The sequence below is a fragment of the Anomaloglossus baeobatrachus genome, chromosome 6 (assembly GCF_048569485.1).
Source record: "Anomaloglossus baeobatrachus isolate aAnoBae1 chromosome 6, aAnoBae1.hap1, whole genome shotgun sequence".
NCBI lineage: Eukaryota > Metazoa > Chordata > Amphibia > Anura > Aromobatidae > Anomaloglossus > Anomaloglossus baeobatrachus.
The window spans coordinates 392550930-392569877 of NC_134358.1; the positions used below are offsets into that span (position 1 = coordinate 392550930).

At 46.4% G+C, this 18948-nt stretch overlaps 1 protein-coding gene across 1 annotated transcript in view; it reads left to right on the forward strand.

Annotated features, from left to right (window-relative positions):
- Positions 1-18154, forward strand: part of BMPER (BMP binding endothelial regulator) — a 492868-nt gene extending 474714 nt beyond the window's left edge. Inside the window, exon 15 of the mRNA XM_075315106.1 lies at positions 17768-18154. Coding sequence (XP_075171221.1) covers positions 17768-17949 — 182 coding nt within the window. The 3' untranslated portion in view covers positions 17950-18154. The remainder of the gene's footprint in view (positions 1-17767) is intronic.
- Positions 18155-18948: the final 794 nt, after the last annotated feature.

Below are 18948 nucleotides of genomic sequence, written 5' to 3' on the forward strand. Positions count from 1 at the left end.
TGTTTTTAATTTTTTTCCTTTAACATGTGTGTGTAACAATTAAAAGGCATATGGATGGTCTGTTTGCCGTACGATTTTTTTTCGTACCTATTGATGTGCATTGGTTAGTTTTGTCTGATATATGCAGCATGCTTCAATGTTTTTCCTTGGCCCAATTACAGCTGAGGAACAACTAGCAGATAAACACTGCCTCATTGAACATCATTGGTGGGAGTGCCATGTGATTTTTCATCACATTGCACTCGGCGTATTTATGCACAGATGAGAGCGAACCCTTTAAAGAATAATTGTTATATGAATACTGCCAATGCGCTTTATAAGGAACATAGGCACACTCACATAATAAAGTCACCGTATGAATGTTCTGGAGTTTTTGGAAAACTATATCAAATCACAGAAAAAAAACCCAAAACTCCTAAAATTTGTATCATTTATTGAGTAACGGTAAAAAGTATATCCAAACAACTTAGACTGCACATAATGTAACACAACATATACAGAGGTACCTAAAAGCAGATATTGTGAAAATATATGCAAAGTGCATACAGATTACACAGATGACAAGATAAGTGAATGATAACCCCACCCTCCAAAAATGACCTCAGTAAACCTATCAGTAGGGGTCAGTACTAGAATGGAGCGCAAAACAATGTATCTCCATTCACAAGTGTCTTCTCCTGGGTGTCCTAATCATCTCTAAATGAAGTCAGTCTAGTATAACAGTCACAGGAGTTCAGTGGCGGAAAAGTCAATAGCTTTGTAACTGTATTAGCGGTCTGAGTGTGGTCTTGTCATCGATTAAGCATGTAACGTCAAAAATTAGGGAATAAAGTCCAAAAACAAACCCAACAATATAATAAAATAAACAACACCACTCAAAAAAGCAAGCAACCCAACGCGTTTCCCCTCTCCATGTAGAGGCTCTTCAGGTGTATTGCGAATGCTAATAAATAGAGAATTGCTAGAACAAGTAATGGTCATCAATATGATAGAAGAAAAATCTATCGTGACCTTTTGTGATAGAAGAATATCTCTGTCCATTACAGGACAGTTACAGCTCCGGTTTTTATTCCCCACCATAGATGGAAATCCATCAGCTACATATTAGTGTCACTGATAAATATGAATACCGTATTTTTTGTTTTATAAGACACACCGAATTATTAGATGCACCCCAAATTTCGAGATATAAAAAGATTAAAACAAAAAAAATTGGGGTCCGTCTTATAGTCCAGTGTTGCCTTACCGGAGGGGGGGTGGCAGTGGTGGTGGTGGAGTCACAGGAGTCAGGGGCAGTGCTGGTGTGGTCTGTGCTGGCAGTGGTGGGGTCTGTGCTGGCAGTGGTGGGGTCTGTGCTGGCAGCGGTGGGGTCTATGCTTGCAGTGGTGGGTCTGTGCTGGCAGTGGAAGCTGTGGTGGCTGTGTGGAGCAGGGCGGTGCAGCAGGTGTCCCAGATGCTCTGTCGGCGGTCCGGGCTTCAAAGAAATAGCGCCCGGAGTGGCATGTGCACAGATGAAGCTCTCAGCCGAGAGCTCCATCTGCACACGCACTGACTCTGGGCACCATCATTTAAAACCAGAGCATCTGGGACACCCACCGCACAGCTACCACAGCTTCCGCTGCCAGCACAGCCACTGCGACCCAAACAGACAGCTGGCCACCCGCACAGAGAGGCAGGCAGCCGGCCGCCCACACAGAGAGGCAGGCAGCCAGCTGCCCACAGAGAGAGGCAGGCTCTCTCTCCTCCCGAAAACTACAGTACATAGTCTCTACAGAGTACAGAAGGTTATCGTTCACATTCCTTCTATAAGACCTGATAACAGCTTACATGAAGTAATCCCTTATAGAGGGTCTGGTATTTCCTCTTAATTTAATGAAAACTATATATATATATATATAGACACCTCGTATGGAATGCATCCCAAAGGAAGCTCAAGGAACATATGATTCCGGGCAGCTTATATTTACTGTACGTTCCGTTCCGGAAGTCTTGGATATTCTGGAGGTGGAAGACACCCACCCTCTCCTGTTCTGCACCAAGAATCCTCCACCCCCAGAATATCCAAGACTTCAGGATTTGCAGTAAATATAAGCTGTCAGGAATCATACAGCCTTTGAGCTTTATTTGGGATGTCTATATACAGTATGTTTCTATTAAATTAAGAGGAGATACAGGACTATGACGATTCACTATGTAACATAATTTTTGTTACCAGGGAATAAATGTCATTTCTTAATTGGTTATATCATAAAAACATGGAAAAAATGTACTAGTCTGCAAAACTTTGATTTTGCGGTCAGGGCGCTGAAAAGTTAAAATTGGAATACCGTCTTAAGGAAAATTACAAATGTTTGGGTTTAAGTTCATAATGAAAACGAAATACAATATATTTCAAAGCATTAGCATATTTTAATCAAAATGCTAAAAATTGATGAAAATCAACCTAGAAATGTTTACTTCTGTGAGGGTATGTCAGATCACTTTAATGCATTAATCCCCAAATGTTGTCCCCCATCAGGTTTTCCTTATAGTTTCCTTGGAATTATACATTTTGAACTTTGCTATCTTGATGAAAGCGCTCTCCTTGCTCCTCTCAATAGGCTCAAATCTTCTGTTTGAGCCTATCAAGATCACAAGGATATGGACTTTGAGACCTCATGCAGCCCATTTTGCTTCACCAATCTCAACCAATGCAACATAGTTTTCGGCTTTATGGTTTCCAAAGGAAGCCTGTAACTACGTTAACAAAACTGATCCATGCTTCTTTCTCTTTTCTTTTGAGGAGTTTGGGAAACTCTTGACACTCCATAACTTTCTTGATTTGAAGGCCAACGAAAACGTCAGCCTTAACTTTTGTATCTGAAAGCTTTGGGAAGAGATCTTGTAGATACTTGAATGCCATTGATTCCTTGTCCAAAGTTGTGACAAATTGATTTATGAGGCCTAGTTTGATGTGGAAAGGTGGCGTTAGTGCCTTTTGAGGGTCTACAAGTGGCTCCCATTTAATGTTGTTGTTGCCTACAGGAAGTCAGTACATTCAGGCCAATATTATCTATGGTAGTGTGACGCCCTGGCCTATCAGGTTGTCACAGGGTATTGTGCAATCTGCCCTTCTGCACAGTATCCACTCCTCTTTAATTAGGGGTCCTGGTCCTTTGGTGTTGCTAACAGCTTAGCCAATCAAAATCCTAGGAACACTTTACACTGCACCCACCAGACACACCATTCGGGGGCCTGAAGGGAATAGGGACGCCCATATGGGGGGTTGGTAAGGGGAAAGTGAGAAAGTGACAATGGAGCAAAGGAGAGGAGAGAGTGAGGTGGACGAGGAGAGGTGACTCTCTGTGAGGGAGAGGTCACCGGCCTGGAGGAGGGCTCCTGTAGTTACTAGGTGGCAAACGTTGGTCTGGGCCTGGTAGGAGCTGGAACCCCGGTCACAAGGGATTGTGTCAAGGGGCATGGACTTCTGAGGAGGGCAGTCGGCGGCCTTGAGCTATCCCCGGGCAGGGGCCAGGGCACAGCGGGGTACGTGGACCCTAGGCTGGAAAGTAGCTTCACGTGTTCCGGTAATTTACCCGACGGGGGTGAAGACATCAAGATTCTTCCCCAACCCGCTCCAAAATCGGGGTACTAGCGCACCAATGGGATAGGACTTTCCCAATCCTGAGAGCAAGCTCACTCGGTTAGCCATACGGGTGAGCGGGACCCGAAGAGTTTTATACCCGAGGGTCTAAATAGAGACAAATGTGCCAAGGAAAGGGCCACAGGCTTACAGCAACACAAAGGGCACGGACCCAAGCGTGCTTCCTACAAGCTGCAGTGGTGCTCAGAACTCTGGTTTACAAGCTGTCGGTGTTGTTATTCCTGGACTGAGTGAGTACACTAAAAATCCCTGTTCCTATCCCCAATGGTATCCCAAGCACCAACCATCAACGGGCCCTGGGACACAAACCCCCTACCCATGGAGGGGTTAAACATCTGGCTGCTGCACCATCGTCACCGGGCTCCCCCAACAACAGCGGTGGTCCCTTACATTACCACGCACCGTGGGTGGCGTCACAAACTTTCTAACTCCCTTGTACACATCCCCCCTCTTCTTTTAATCCGAGTGTCCGCGCGGACCCCCCGGATCCGGAGACCCCTCGAACCACCGCAGCTCCGGATCCGAGCGGCTCGGCCTCTGACGTGGGGGCGGTACAGTAGCGTCCCTGCTATCCAAAAGGCAAACAAAGCATGGAAGCTTAGTAAAGGCTCCTTGAAGAGCCACCAAGAATGCAACCATTTTGAAATCTACAATTACTTCCCAACCATATTCCTCATATTTCAATGCATTTAACAATCTCTTCACATTTTCATAGTATACACATTTAAGCTTTGCCGAATGGGCAAGGGGAAGAGAAGCATACTGGTTACCATTAGGCCTTGTACGCATGTAACTGCTGAATAATCTGCAGTGATTTGACAGCACATGTGCGCTTCAAATCGCTGCAGAAACACTGCATAATGGATGCAGTTTTTTTGTAGAAAAAAAGCCGATTTCATGCGCAATGGCTGCTGCCCCCACCATAGACAGAGTGGGAGCTGCATCCAGAACGCACAAATAATTGACATGCTGCTTTTATGAACGCACGAATTTGGGTCAAAATTTTAGCACCCAAATCGCTGTGTTCATAAAATCATCGTGCACACGTATCATGCACAGTCTACATAGATTGTGCAGGGAAAGCAGGACGCATGCATTTACACTGCAGTGCTATACACAGCGTAAATGCATGTAATTACACAACGTGCGCATGAGCCCTTATTGAGTAATACGTATGTCTATCAATAGCTTTGAATGATGCAAAGTCTGGAATCCTGAAGTCCTAAACATCTTCATACTTTGGTTACCATGTAAGAAGAAAACAAATCTTATCAGACTAATGAAACAACAGTAATGTGTAGCTTACGTGAACAATGACATTTGAATATAGTGAGTTTACTATTGGACTACATAGGTATCCTAAAATCATTGTGGCAGCCACAAAAGCAAAGTTTCAGGGTTACATCAACTTTTTACAAAATAAATAATGCACAATTAAACAGGAAATAACACTTTTAACCCAGGAACAGAAATTTTTTATTTGTTACATAGTGTTATGTCAGTAGAAAACTTGTTCATATATTTTCTGGTTTAGATGGTGAAAGAAATTTCAGAAATTTAAAAAAAAAACTTTGCTTGAGTCGCCAGTTTCTGAACCCTTAATATTTTTATTTTTCGGTTGATGGAGCTTTGTGAGGATTTGGGTTTTTTTGCTGTGGTAATCTGATGTTTTTATTGATACTATCCTGTGGTTTGATGACTTACTACTAGTGTTGAGCGGACCCGTAAACTGTAAACGTCCGGATCCGTGCGGTTTCAGTTCTATCCCTGGGCCGAACCCGGGCGCGGGGTTTCGGGTGCACGATCCGGAATCGGTAATTAATAAAAAATGAAAAAAACAATAAATAAATGAGCGTTTCATGCTTACCGAGACTCGGTGTCATGGCGGCATACTGCTTCCGGGTCGCGCTTTCACTTCCTGTGCTGTGCACGCAATCACACAGCTTTCCATGTTTTCCCCACCCACGGGCCGTCCTCTCAGCTGTGATTGGTTTCTGGCTGATACGCCCCCAGCCTGTGACAGTCTCTGCCGTGGTCATTGCTTATCGCGGCTCAGTAATAGGCTGCACTCAGAGTGGGCAGTGTTCTCTATAGCTGCTCGCTCTGACATGTAGCAGTGCTGGATGTGTCGGCGTGGGACTTCTCCTGTGTGTGTCGGCGTGAGACTTCTCCTGTGGATTATGTCGGAGCTGCAGGGTGTTGGGGGGTTAATAAGGAGGTGAAGCAGGGGGTGTTTTGTACTTTTATTTAAAAAAAAGATTGTTCTCTGTGTCTGTGTTTATTTACTGTCACTTACAGGTTTGTGTGATGCAGGTATCTGATAGACGCCTGTGCCATCACACTAACCTAGAGTTTAGCAGCAGCCGTGCGCCGCTATTAACCCCTGCTATTACCCTGACTGGCACCGCATCACGCCTCCGGTAAGAGCCGGTATCGCACACCGGGCTGAGGATATACCAGCCCCCAGCCGGCGTTATCTTGGCTGGGGATGAAAATAGGGGGAACCGCACGTCGTTTTTTTTTAAATTATTATTTTTTTTTTTAAAAAAAAAAAAAAAAACAAGCGTTTTTTTTTCTACGTCACATTTGTGAGGAACTCGCGCGAGTCTGACATCGCAGAACAGCTGCACACTTCTGACAGGAGCGTGCATGTGTTTCTAGGTACATGCATGCTCATGTTCAGACAGCAGCAGGCTGTGCCAGGTGATGTCAGACCCGCACTAGTCTGACAGCGCATCACCGGCACTGCTGCACACGTCTGACAGGAGCGTGCGTGTGTTTCTAGGTACATGCACGCTCATGTTCAGACAGCAGCAGTCTGTGCCGGGTGATGTCAGACCCGCACTAGTCTGACAGCGCATCACCGCCACTGCTGCACACTTCTGACAGGAGTCAAAAAAAAAAATTCTGCCAGCAGGTGGAAATTTGGTGCTGAAAGCTGATGCAGACGATTTCAGCACCAAATGTGCATCTCCCGGCAAAAAAAGCGGCAAAAACCGCGGGAAAATAACCGCGGCAAAAAACGCGGCAAAAAACGCGGCAAAAAACTTGCGTCAAAACACCGCTTTTTTTTGCCAGGAGGTGTAGCTTGGATGCAGGAATATTGTGTAAAAGTCACAGCATCAAATGTGCCCATATTGTTTAGATTTTGCCAGCCAACCTGGTGCCACTCTCCCACCAATGCACTCTGGTATATTTGGCAGTCCTCCCTGGCGTGGAGGACTTGGAGGTCTTTCTCATATTTGGTCTTGCCGCAGGCAGCTTGGACTATTTAAGGGAATTTCTCCCGGTCCCCTCTTTGCTGCTGATGCCTCGGATGTTAGTGGTGGCAGATGAGTCCTGGAAATCCACCCGCCTGGCAGAGTTAACAGATGGCTTGAAGTCCTGGTCTGTTCTGGGATCTGCACCCCATGTGTACAAAGTACTGTGAGCCCTGGATGTTCACCCCACAGGGTCCCTCTGTCCTTGGAGCTTGCTCTCTCGCTCACAGCTACTTTTCTCCTCCTCCTCCTCCTCTTTGTGTATTCTTTGCTAGTTTCACTGTGTCTCAAGATCCTGTTGACTGTCTTGACACCTTTCCTTTTACTACCTTCTCCTTCCTCTCTCCTCAACCAACTATCTCCTTCTGCTGTCTACCCACACTTCTCAGGTCACTCTCTCCTCCCCCAGGTCTGGTCCCTCCCTTCCCTGTTGGCTGCCTCTTAGCTCACAGTGCCCAGCCCTGTCACCTGGCTCTAAGGGGGGGTCTTCCACCCTGGTTGTGAGTGTAAATGTCCTGGTGTGCTAGTGTGTGTGTAATGACTGTCACAGTCATGTTGGACCCGAGCTGTTACCTTGTTGTTACCTTATTTTTGTGACACCTGGTTATGCAGGGGCGTCACACACATATGACTTCTCATATTTCCAGCCACATCCCCATCTATTTGCAACTTGTACAAACTTCTTATTCAGTTGATAACTAGTGATGAGCAAGTACTAAAAAGCTCGGGTGCTCGAGGCTCGGGCCGAGCATCCCAAGATACTCGTGTACTCGGCCCGAGCACCGAGCCCAATGTTATCCTATGGGAGACCCGAGTATTTTTGTGAAATGACCCCCGGCAGCATGTAGAAACCCTAAAAATGTCACAAAAGTCTCAGAAGAGTGCTCAAATGACATGGCAAAAGCATGGGGAAGACCCCTTGAAGCATTTATCACTCAAAAGTCACAGCTGTGAACAATTTTGTCCGCGTTTTACGCCATTTTTACGGACTCACCAGAAAACCTTCAAAAATGACACCAAAATGAATTTTCATGGCAGAAATGTTAAGGGCACATACCCAATAGTGAGATAGAGCTGGTGTATGTTACTTTTTGAGATTAATACATGAAAGATTTTACGTAAAACATTGTGTGGCACTCCGATGTCCCTGAGAAGAGACGTACATAAAGGCCTCTGAGTCTAATGTGCCCATTTTGAGGAAGTGAGTCTTTGTAGTATTTTCCTTTGCCAGGGCAGTCCAAAATTGTGAGGCTCACCAATGCCCCTGCATACAGACGTGCATGAGGGCCTGTAAACCTGAAGTGCCCATTGTAAGGAAGTGGGTCTATTGTAGTATAGCCCTTTGGCAGGGCAGCCAAAAATTGGGAGGCTCCACGTTGTCCCTGGATAGAGACCTGTTAGGTTCTTAGTGCCTCCGTGCTTGCATTTAAAAACCGCACGTGTGTGCCTGTTGGTGGCAGCTTTCCGCTGCACTTGTGTGCGTTTTGCAAAAACTTGGATATAACGCACAAGTCTAGTGAATACACATCAGCACAGCATTGCAAAATGCGCAAGGGCGTTGTCAACGAACAAGGAAGTGGACGTGATGGTGGTGCAGGCAGAGACCGAGGTCGTGTGCAAGCTCTAATTTCGCCACAACAAAGGGCCACATCTACTCGCTCGCACGTCCTGTCCCAAATTCTTGGGGACCGCAGCAGTACACCACTCTTGAACCAAGACCAGTGTCAACAGGTTGTTAGTTGGATAGCGGATAATGCTTCCAGTCAGATTGGCACCACCACAAACACTCTGTCTTCCACACGGTCAAGTGTCAGTAGCCGTGATACTGCACCGCACATTTCAGAACCTGATCCTCCTTCCTACCACCAGGCCGAGTACACGTCCACGGACATTACTGATCCCACACTTGGACACTCGGAAGAGCTGTTCATTCACGTTTCCATTCACACATTCTGGCCTCTCGCCAGCTCCTGTTGAAGTGGGCCATGACGAGATTGTATGTACAGATGCCCAAATATTTGAGCAGCCACGTTCTCACGAAGTTGGCAACGTGTCTCAACAAGGGGTGGACACAATTGTCAGGAAGTCAGGAGGAGCAGGGTGCGGAAGAGGAAGACGACGTGGTGGATGATCCAGTAACTGACCCAACCTGGCAGGAGGATATGCAGAGCGAGGACAGCAGTGCACAGGGGGAGGGAGGCGTAGCATCCCAACAGGCAGTAAGAAGCAGGGTGGTGGCCCCAGGCAGACGTCAGGCAACTGTTCCCCGGAACAACATGACACAAGGTGCCTGTACAAATGTTAGGTCTTCCCGAGTCTGGCAGTTTTTTAAGTTGGCTCCAGATGATTCTAAAAAGGCCATTTGCAACACCTGCCGTGCCAGCATCAGCAGGGGTACCAAAACTAGCAGCCTGACCACCACCAGCATGATCAGGCACATGTCAGCCAAGCACCCGACTTTGTGGGATGTACAACAGAGTCGAGGAGCAGTGCTTGCTGATGTCACTGCTACTTCTTCGCTTGTTGTGCATGCGAGCCAATCCCCTGTCCATGCTGCCCGCGAACAAGCCTCCTCCGGCCCTGCACCTGCAGTTGCCCACGCAGAAATAACACTATCATCAAGCACGTCCTTGTCCCAGCGCAGCATTCAGTTATCCATTCAGTAAACCTTTGAACGCAGGCGCAAATACACTGCCAACGCCCCACATGCCACAGTTCTAAATGCTAACATTTCGCGACTGCTTGCGCTGGAAATGTTGCCTTTTAGGCTGGTTGAGACAGAAGCATTCCGCGACCTGATGGTGGCAGCTGTCCCACGTTACTCGGTCCCCAGCCGCCACTATTTCTCCCGGTGTGCCGTCCCCGCATTGCATAACCACGTGTCACAAAACATCACACGTGCCCTGAACAACGCTGTTTCAGCCAAAGTCCACCTAACCACAGACACGTGGACAAGTGCATGTGGGCAAGGCCGCTACATCTCGTTGACGTCACACTGGGTTAATATTGTGGAAGCTGGGACCCAGTCTGAGCGAGGGACGGAACACGTCCTTCACACACCAAGTTTTGCAGGCCCTACCTCAGTCAGGGTTTCACCCACACTCTACAGCTCCGGAATGTCATGCTCCTCAGCCTCCTCCTCCTCCTGCGCATCCTCATCCACTTTACCCTCCACACCAGTCCCAAGCTGGAAGTGTCACGGGCGGAGGAGGGGACGCTGCGCTCTCCCACTGCTCGGGTCCGGCTGCCGCTGCTCTACGGCTGCTGCTGCTCGGTGGCTCGAGCGATGGCCGGATCCCGGGGACTCGAACGCCGCACATCGCCCGTGAGTGAAAAGGGGTCGTTTGGGTTTTGGGGATATTGTCCGTGACGCCACCCACGGTTGTGGTGATTGTGTGGACACCACCGCTGCTCTGGACGGGGATCCCGGGAGCCTGTGACAGGGAGCAGCTTTGTTGTTATTTCTCCCCTCCGTGGGTAGGGGGGTTGGTTGTCCCGGGGCCCGGTGATGGGGTAGAGATGGATGACAGGCGGGTTGCGTGGACTGATGAGGTACAGGGTCGCAGGGGCAGCGCTGTGCCGCACGGCACGGAGGTACTCACTCAGCCCAATGATGATGACACAGTTCATGGTAAAACAAGTGGCTGGATGGACGGGTCCCTCGGACGGCTGCGGTTGTTCCTCCCTGCAGGTTAGTGATGACTGTCTCTCCCTGCACCTAAGCTCAGTGTTGGTAGTGATGGTTTCCCACCGGTAACCCGCTCCCCGACCTGGATATGGGCCGTAGGAGCCCCTTTTGCCCACAGGCGCTGGCCCTGGGAGACGGTTGCCCTTGGCGGTGGCGGTGTCTCCCCTTCACGGTTGGACGGTAGCCTTCTATCGGGACTTGGCTGTTTGGAAACCCTGAGGTCCCCTTCACTAACGGATTTGGCAAATTCACGGCGACACCAAGCTTTGCCGGGATCCGAAAGGCCCCTGCCAATGGTGCTGGCTTCTCTTTGTATACCGGTCCGGTACGGCCGGGTCACCACCCGTCCATGGTCCTTACAGCAGACTCCAATCGGCCTCCACTGCAGACGGTCACCACATCCTGCCAACCTTGCTGTCCTGTCCGGGCTACACACCCGGACCAACTTCAGGCTCTTTGCTGTCACTTTTCTCCTCTCTACTACTTTCCTCCTTCCACTTCCTTAGCTTAACTCTCACTGCCTGTGTTTTCCTTCCTCCTTGGTGTGTGGAGACCAACCGCCTGGCTCCACCCCCTGGTGTGGACAACAGCCCCTGGGGAAGGCAACAAGGATTTTGTGTTTTGACTATGATATGCCTGCAGGGAGTGTGGGGTGTGTAAGTGTTGTGCTCTGTGGCCCCTGGCTTGTCCAGGCCGACACAGAAGCACTGCAGCACTGCCTCGGCGAAGCGGCAACAGGCTGTGCTGAAGCTAATCTGCATAGGTGACAAACCCCACAATGCAGAAGAGGTGTGGACAGCTCTGAAACAGCAGGCAGATCACTGGCTCACACCTCTGAACCTAAAGCCAGGAAAGGTTGTGTGTGACAATGGCCGGAACCTGGTGGCGGCTTTGAGGCGAGGCCAGCTGACACATGTTCCATGCGTGGCCCATGTGCTCAACCTCGTGGTTCAGCGGTTTCTAAAGTCATACCCAGAGCTGTCTGATCTGCTGGTAAAAGTTCGCCGCCTGTCTGCACATTTTCGAAAGTCACCTACTGCTTCAGCCGGCCTTGCCGGCTTTCAGCGCCATTTGCATCTTCTGGCTCACAGACTGGTGTGTGATGTCCCCACGCGTTGGAATTCAACTCTGCACATGTTGGTCAGGATATGTGAGCAGAAGAGGGCAGTTGTTGAGTACCTGCATCACCTAAGCCGTCGGGAAATGGGTCAAACTCCACACATAACACGTGAGAAGTGGAGATGGATGTCCGACCTATGTACCATCCGCCAAAACTTTGAGGACTCCACCAAGATGGTGAGCGGCGATGACGACATTATTAGCGTCACCATACCGCTTCTCTGCCTTCTAAAATGGTCTCTGCTCAAAAAACAACCATGATGCATTGCAGGCGGAGCGCGATGAGTTTGAGCAAGAAACAGTAGTGGGTGTGGGTGATAACACACAGCCCAGCCTCGTCTCATCACAACGTGCAGTGGAGGACTATGACGAGGAGGAGGATGAAGACATGGAGAAACTCTCTAGCCAAATTGAGGATATGACATGCAGTCATATCCTCGGTTCAGCGTGGCTGGCCAGAGGACAGGGTAGATGATGAGGAGGAGGAGGAGGAGGAGGAGGAAGAGGACAGCATGTTCAGTCATCGTGTTGGTCAGGATACTGAAGTGATGGCTGTTAAGAGTCTGGCACACATGGATGACTTTATGGTAAGCTGCCTGTCTCGTGACCCTCGCGTTAAGAACATCTTGGCCGATAATCATTACTGGTTGGTAACACTGTTGGACCCACGCTAAAAGGAGAACTTTATGTCTCTTATTCCCGAGGCGGAGAGGTCAGGCAAAATGCAGCAGTTCCAGAAGGCCATAGTCACGGAAGTAGGCAAAGCATTCCCCTCACAAAATGCTAGCGGCATAGGTCAGGAATCAGTGGACAACCAAGGCGTACAGCCGAGAGGGGCACAAGTCCAATCCGCCAGAGGTAGGGGAACAGTCTTTAAGATGTGGGACAGTTTTCTCAGCCCCTCACATACCACAGCCCCTGAGGTGCGGGGTAGTGCCACAAGAAATCCTAAGTTTGCCGAGATGCTCAAGGAGTACCTTGCAGATCAAACAACTGTACTCCGAAATTCCTCTGTGCCTTACAATTAATGGGTATCCAAGCTGGACACGTGGCATGAATTGGCTCTCTACGCCTTGGAAGTCCTGGCCTGCCCTGCCGCTAGCGTTTTGTCAGAGCGTGTTTTTAGTGCCGCAGGTGGAATCATTACAGATAAACGCACCCGCCTGTCAACTGTAAATGCTGACAGGCTGACTCTGATCAAGATGAACAAGGGTTGGATTGGGCCAGACTTCACCACACCACCAGCAAATGACAGCGGAATTTAAAGTTTGTAACGGGAATTTGCCATGTACCTCCACTCACACATGGTAACACACTTCTGGACTTTGGCTAATCGCTGGACTGCTCCTCCTTCTCCTCATGCGCCATCATGATGACCATTACAATAGTTAGGCCGTTGTTTCAGGTATACCCCAGTGGTAAATTTTTTCGCCCATTCTTTCAGAATGGGCATTACAACGACAGGAGACCCGCTCCTTTGCAATGGGAACAATGTTTTGAGGCCCTCATGCACATCTCTATCCAGGGACAATATGGAGCCTGACGCTGCCACCGACAGGCACACACGTGCGGTTTTTAAATGCAAGCACGGACGCAATAAGAACCTAACAGGTTTTTAGGAGCGACAATTACTGAGAAGTCTGACACTATCAGCCACTGCTGACTGACGTGTATTATACACTACACTTGTGCGTTATATAATAGTTTGTGAAAAACACAAAAAAGGGCACCTGTACGCTGCCACCGACAGGCACACACGTGCGGTTTTTAAATGCAAGCACGGACGCAATAAGAACCTAACAGGTTTTTAGGAGCAACAATTACTGAGAAGTCTGACACTATCAGCCACTGCTGACTGACGTGTATTATACACTACACTTGTGCGTTATATAATAGTTTGTGCAAAACGTGCACCTGTACGCTGCCACCGACAGGCACACACGTGCGGTTTTTAAATGCAAGCACGGACGCAATAAGAACCTAACAGGTTTTTAGGAGCGACAATTACTGAGAAGTCTGACACTATCAGCCACTGCTGACTGACGTGTATTATACACTACACTTGTGCGTTATATAATAGTTTGTGAAAAACGCACACAAGTGCACCTGTACGCTGCCACCGACAGGCACACACGTGCGGTTTTTAAATGCAAGCACGGACGCAATAAGAACCTAACAGGTTTTTAGGAGCGACAATTACTGAGAAGTCTGACACTATCAGCCACTGCTGACTGACGTGTATTATACACTACACTTGTGCGTTATATAATAGTTTGTGAAAAACGCACACAAGTGCACCTGTACGCTGCCACCGACAGGCACACATGTGCGGTTTTTAAATGCAAGCACGGACGCAATAAGAACCTAACAGGTTTTTAGGAGCGACAATTACTGAGAAGTCTGACACTATCAGACACTGCTGACTGACGTGTATTATACACTACACTTGTGTGTTATATAATAGTTTGTGAAAAACACACACAAGTGCACCTGTACGCTGCCACCGACAGGCACACACGTGCGGTTTTTAAATGCAAGCACGGACGCAATAAGAACCTAACAGGTTTTTAGGAGCGACAATTACTGAGAAGTCTGACACTATCAGCCACTGCTGACTGACGTGTATTATACACTACACTTGTGCGTTATATAATAGTTTGTGAAAAACGCACACAAGTGCACCTGTACGCTGCCACCGACAGGCACACACGTGCGGTTTTTAAATGCAAGCACGGACGCAATAAGAACCTAACAGGTTTTTAGGAGCAACAATTACTGAGAAGTCTGACACTATCAGACACTGCTGACTGACGTGTATTATACACTACACTTGTGCGTTATATAATAGTTTGTGAAAAACGCACACAAGTGCACCTGTACGCTGCCACCGACAGGCACACACGTGTGGTTTTTAAATGCAAGCACGGACGCACTAAGAACCTAACAGGTTTTTAGGAGCGACAATTACTGAGAAGTCTGACACTATCTGGACTGTTTTAGACTGTGTACACCAGCCCCAGATATGATGAAGGCTGGTATACGGTCACCACTAGGAATGGCTATATACCCTGCCTGCCTGCCTGCCTGTATACTGCTACAATAGTCCTGACAAGGACTCTTCTGGTCACTAGCCTGTATTCCAACCTGGCTATACCCTGCCTGTATATAGCAACAATAGTCCTGAGAAGGACTCTGCTACTGTACTCCGACCTGGCTATTCCCTGCCTGCCTGTATACAACTTATTGTATGTCCTGAGAATGACTTCTGGTCACACTGTTTGCAGCCCTGCTCCGGAACTAACTATAAAGGGCCGCAAACCTTTCCCTGAAGCAGCAACACTCTCCCTGCACTCACTGTCTGGATGGCTGTGAGCAGAGCACAGCGCGCCCGCCGGTATAAAGGCTCGGTCACGCTGTGCGGGCCGGCCAATCACTGCAATTCCACAACTAACAGGGCTGTGGCATTGCAGTGGTCTGCCAGCCAATCCCTGCATGAGGGCTGGCTCTCAAAAGCGCGCCAACATGCAGGGATGAAGACCACGAGTACAGCACGAGTATCGCGAGATTACTCGGTCCCCGCCGAGTAGCCCGAGTACAGTGATACTCGTGCGAGTACCGAGTAGTAACAAACATACTCGCTCATCACTATTGATAACCCAATGCTGAGCTACTCCTGCTATATTTGTTGCTTTTGGTGCATCTGTTGTGTGGCATAAAAATAATGCTCCTCTTAGTGCCCCACATGATAATGCTCTCCACTGTGCCCGTTACAATGTAAAATGCCTCCTTTGTACCCTGTTGAAGTGGTCTAGAAAACAGTACCCATATTTTTCCCCCTAGAATGTAATAGTGCAATCTTTGTGCCTCTTTGATTGTCCAAATGCCCTAAGTGTCCCTAAAACAATAGTACCCACTAACATAAGATTTAATAAAGTCCCCTGAGTCCCCCCTGCACAGCTCCCATCTACAAAGTATGATGTCCCAACAGTTGCCCTATACTCAGTATGATGGGCACATAGACCCCCTCTTTACAGTATGATATCCCACAGATCCCTTTACACAGTATGATGTCCCCACAGCTCCCCTCTACATAGTATGATGCCCCAACAGCTCCTCTATGCACAGTATAATCACCCAAAACTTTACAACACCCACATAGTAGCTTCCACGCTTTATGATTGCCCCCACAGTAGACCCCATACTATACCATGCCACCACGCTGTACCATGCTCCACAAGGAACCAACTTGAAGTAGTTCATATAAAATATTCAAATTTATTTAGAAAAGTTGCAACTAAAAGTACAGGACAGTCATGACTATTCCCTTGTAGGACTAGATGGTCAGTTGGATTTTGATAAAAATATAGAATCTATTTGAGATATCGCGATATGGGTGCATAATGAGATTGTGTCTGTTTCATATCTATTTGTATTTTTTTGGTTTTTTTTGTATTCTTGGAAACATTTAACAATAATTTTTTTAATATTGTAGAACATCTTTACAGATAATATTAAAATAGCTAGTTAATCATTTTTCTGTAAATAATATGAATTGCATTTATAATGTGATCAGTATATATATATATATATATATATATATATATATGAGGTATATCTGTGATATATATGGGGCAAAGGGAAGTTTCTAACACATAAGATCTGGTTCCAGCTTCAGAGGTTTCACTTGTTAACTATGTTGATTATGTTAATGAAGTTTTTTTCAGATGTTTTTCATTACATTAGTATGTCAGTATCTACTATATCTGTTTTTTTGGTCAGTATAGAATTGTACATGATTAAGACCAAGAGATTGGCAGAAACGCTTTGTCCCCACTGACCACCTAGTCTTACAAGGGGGTAGTCATGACTGTCCTGCACTTTTATTTGGATATTTTAAATGAACTACTTCAAACTGGTTCCTTACAAGCGCCGGATCTATATTCTTGGTTTACTTTGTAGGAAGGACCCCATAGTTGCCCCTACTCTGTATGAAGGCTGACTTAGTAGCCCCCACACTGTATCGTAAACCCCTTAGTAGCCACTACACTGTATGATAGTCTCGTTAGAAGCTCCCAGGCTGTATCATGGCCCCATTAGTACCTCCACTTTGTATCATGGCCCCTTTAATAGTCTCCATTCTGTAGGAGGGACAGCTAAGTAGCCCTCACTTTGTAGGATGGCCCCCTTAGTAGACTCTGTTATCTGTTATGGTCCCCTCAGTAGCCCCCGCTATTCATGAGGGTTACCTTACTAACCCTTAACCCTACTATGTATGAGGGCCTCCTTAGTAGCTCCCACTTTGTATGAGTGTCCCCTTAGTTTCCCTCACTATGTTTAAGGATCTTGTTAGTAGCCACCACTGTATATGAGGGCCACCTTAGTAGCCTCCACACATAATGATCCTCACATAATATTAAAATAAAAAATAAACATCATATTCTAACCTAGCCACTTTGTGCCTAGGCAGACATCAGCAGGTCTCAGACAGACCGACATGTCTCAGGCAGACCAACATGGTGATGTCATCACCCCGACTCTGATGTCCTGCGTATGTCACAGTGCAGTGACGTCATCATGGCACTGTATACTCTGCAGGTCATAGGCCTAAAGAGACTTGTGGCCTATAGCATAGAATGAGGCAGTGCATACAGGCCATTTCTCCCTGCTCTGGCGGATACAGTTAAGAGTAGTGGTCACACCATGTGGGCCTCTCCAAAGTATGGACTCAGGGTGTCCACCCTTTCTGCCTCCGTGGTAGCTGGGCTACGTAGTGGAGGTCTTGAATGTATGAATCAATGTAAATGTAATATTTCCACAGCCTTTATGAAATAAAATGTGTATGACAGAAAATATATACCATATTTTTGTATAGTTCTTGAAAATTTTCATTGTCAAATATCCATCACACATCAGGGCACCTGATCTTTTAACAAGCATCTATGACATAATGGATGAGTATTTTAATGGAATTTACTCTTTACTTTATCCTATCATTTCAGCTCATAACATATTTGTCTACATTATATCTGCTAATTGTAGTAATTTACTTTTTTGCAGCAACCCAGTGCAAACATGGAGCAGTATATGACACCTGTGGTCCTGGTTGCCTAAAGTCATGTGAAAACTGGAATGAAATTGGTCCATGTACGAAACCATGTGTGGCTGGTTGTCACTGCCCAGCTAATTTAGTACTTCACCGAGGAAAATGCATCAAGCCAGCTCTCTGCCCTCAGCGGTGACACAGATGTTTCATCTAGAACTTTTTAATATTAAGGGTTTCTATAAAACTTTCAGCCAATGAAGGACTCAAGTGTTTGGACATGGACCTTGTAAAATGCTTACGTGCTGAAACATTCACAAAAATGGACACAAGTGACTAATATAAATATGATATATATATATAACTATAAATACAAATTATACATCGTTTATATAAGGAAAGAAAACCAATTTATTATATGTATATTTTTTGCTATAATGTTTATGTATTATTTTTAGGATTTTATCCTTTAAACTATTTCAACAATTGTATAAATAAAACAGATGTTTCTAATTGAATATTGTGGCATAAGAAAATATGTTGCTTAGCCCTCATTGTCATTTTGAAAAAGACTTTTTGTGGCGGAAGTCCATGCCAAGCTGAATTTATTTATTTAGTTCAACATTCAGATTGAATTTACAGCTAAAACAGGAAATCCACATCTCTGGGGTAGAAGATTCGCCAAGCAGGAGATTTACTTGTATATATACACAATTGTTTGTGTGTGTATATATATATATATATATATATATATATATATATATATACATATATATATATATATATATATATATATATATATGTATATATATATATATATATATATATATATATATATATATATATATATATACATATATATATATATATATATACTAGAAGGTGGCCCGATTCTACGCATCGGGTATTCTAGAATTTACGTATTGTGTAGTTCATGTATGATTTTTGTTATATATATATATATATATATCTATATATATAGATGTTGTTGTGTGTAGTTACCAAGTGTTTGTGTAGGGCGCTGTACATGTTTTGGATGTTGTCTGGGTGTGATGGGGGGTGAGAGAGGTGTTGTTTGTGTGTTGCGTTGTTTGTGGAGCGCTGTGTGTCTGTAGCGTTGTGTGTGTGTTGCGCAGTTTGTGTGTGTGTGGTGTGTTTTGGGGGGAGGTATGTTTTGTGCAATGTGCGTGTTGTGCGG